The 2,427-nt window shown below is 40.3% G+C and overlaps 1 protein-coding gene across 1 annotated transcript; it reads right to left on the bottom strand.

The window, feature by feature from the left end:
- Window positions 1-1,219: 1,219 nt before the first annotated feature.
- On the bottom strand, window positions 1,220-2,194 carry LOC121024883 (olfactory receptor 4K14-like). Its single transcript, XM_040467183.1, has one exon. It carries the CDS (start codon window positions 2,189-2,191, stop codon window positions 1,220-1,222), a length of 972 nt encoding a protein of 323 aa, XP_040323117.1. The 5' UTR covers window positions 2,192-2,194.
- Between the last annotated feature and the right edge of the window lie 233 nt (window positions 2,195-2,427).

Here is a 2,427-nt window from a genome sequence, read left to right as displayed (position 1 = left end):
TGTTTCCTGCTTTGTCAAAGATTAGTTGGCCATACGTTTGTGGGTCCATTTCTGGGTTCTCTATTCTATTCCATTGGTCTATGTGTCTGTTTTTGTGCCAATACCATGCTGTCTTGATGATGACAGCTTTGTAGTAGAGGCTAAAGTCTGGGATTGTGATGCCTCCCGCTTTGGTGGTCTTCTTCAATATTACTTTGGCGATTCGGGGCCTTTTGTGGGTCCATACAAATTTTGGGATTGCTTGTTCTAGCTTTGAGAAGAATGCTGGTGCAATTTTGATTAGAATTGCATTGAATATGTAGATTGCTAAGAGTATCCTGCCCTTAATCTTGGCTCAGGTCATGATCTCATGATTCATGAGTTTGAGCCCTGTGTCAGGCTTGGCACTGGCAGTGTAGAGCTGCTTGAGACTCTCTGTCTGTCTGTCTCTCTCTCTCTCTGCCCCTCCCCTGCGCGCGCGCTCTCGCTCTCGCTCTCGCTCTCTCTCTCTCTCTCTCTCTCTCTCTCAGAATAACTAAAAATTAAAAAAGAGTATCACCTTGAATTTTTGTGAAATTATTTTTTAATGCTAAATGGATTTTTTTTGATGAATTGCACGAACTTTTTTATGTTAAATGTGTGAAAACAGGAATACTCATAGGATTGTTTTTACTACTGGAACTAAATTAGAGATTACTTGGAATATTTTAGACCATAAAAGAAACAGCATTTTTGGGGCACCTGGGTGGCTCAGTCAGTTAAGCATCCAACTCTTGATTTCGGCTCAGGTTATGATCTCACTGTTCGTAAGTTCAAGCTCCACTTCAGGCCCCATGCTGACAGTGTGGAGCCTGCCTGGGATTTTCTGCCTCCCTCTCTCTCTCTTTCCCTTTTTCTCTCTCTCTCCCTCTCTCTCAGTAATAAATCAACATTTTAAAAAAGAAACAACATTGTTTTGTTTATCCAATATGGATATCCACTGAAATTTTTATGAAATTATTTTCATAAAATTTAAATTACATAATAATTTGTGAAACATCCTGTCACTGATTTTAGGTAGCATATATAGGCAATTTATTAGATTAGAAACTGCATAATCATGTGAGATTTCTTTACTATAACTGTATAACAAAGAACATACATTACATTTATCATTTCAAACAAATAAGGTAACTTTTAAAACAATGGTAACAACAAGAGAAAAATAAGTCAATGTTTTCTCAAGTTTCTTCTTGTCTGCTCAATTCAGCAAATCTAGTCTTGTGAGAGACAGGTGGAAAAGCAGCCTGTAACTCACATACCTGGTCTTCAGCTTGTGCATTGCTGATTTCACCTCTTTGTTTCTCAATGTGTAGATAATGGGGTTCAATATAGGTGTGAAGACCGTAGAGAACACAGAAAGGACTTTATCCACTGGGAAGTTGCTGAAAGGCCAGGCATAGATGAAGATACAGGGCCCGAAAAACAGGGTCACTACAGTGATGTGGGCAGTCAGAATACTGCAGGCCTTGGCCCTGCCCACTGAGGAATGATGTTGTACAGTGATTAGGATGACTGTGTAAGAGATCAGCAAGAGTAAGAATGAAGTCACCCCCATGAGACCACTGTCCAAAAGCATCAACAGTTCAGGAACATAAGTGTCTGTGCAAGCAAGTTTAATGACCGCGGTAAGGTCACAGTAATAACTGTCCACTATGTTTGGGCCACAGAAAGGTAAGTTTATAGTGAAAGCTAACTGGCTCAGGGAGTGCATGATCCCAATGACCCAAGAGCCTACCACCAGGCCTGTACACTTGTACAAGTTCATGATGGTTGTATAATGGAGAGGTTTGCATATGGCTACATACCTGTCATAAGCCATGGCTACAAGAAGCACCATCTCACCACCAGCAAAGACATGGAGCAAGAATATCTGGGCCATGCAGCCCTCAAAGGAGATAGTCTTAGATTCATAAAGGAAGTCATGAATCATCTTGGGGGTTGCATAAGTGGCTAGAAATATATCAAGAACAGAAAGGTTACCAAGCATGATGTACATGGGTGTGTGCAGGGCAGGTTCAGAAATCACAGTGAGGACAATGAGGAGGTTGCCGAGTACAATGGCAATGTACAAGAAGTTAAACAACACGAAGAAGAAATACTGGAGCTTCCATGAACTACAGAGTCCCAGCAACACAAACTCAGCCACCCTAGAATAATTTCCTTGATCCATGGTCTCAGGCTACAAGAGAAGTACCTACAGAGAGAAACATTAATAGATTATTATCAACAGCAAGAAAAGTAGACCACAGTACTGAAGGGTTTGTCTCAACATTAAAATGATTTAGAGCTAGTCCTATTAGGAAATAGTTTATCTGTAATTTTGACAGATATTTCTTCTGTCAGTTGTCCTTACTAATGAAGGAAAGCTATGAGGTGCAAAGGTAGTAAATCAACAACTCCATTTCA

Source organism: Herpailurus yagouaroundi, unplaced genomic scaffold (genome assembly GCF_014898765.1).
Source record: "Herpailurus yagouaroundi ecotype Mexico unplaced genomic scaffold, PumYag 67296, whole genome shotgun sequence".
Lineage (NCBI taxonomy): Eukaryota > Metazoa > Chordata > Mammalia > Carnivora > Felidae > Herpailurus > Herpailurus yagouaroundi.
Note: the sequence above shows the minus strand (reverse complement) of the source record. Positions and strands in the feature narration are given on the sequence as shown.

Bases quoted from the DNA above. Each gene is read 5' to 3' on its own strand.
- LOC121024883 (XM_040467183.1), bottom strand. From the start codon at position 2,191: ATGGATCAAGGAAATTATTCTAGGGTGGCTGAGTTTGTGTTGCTGGGA.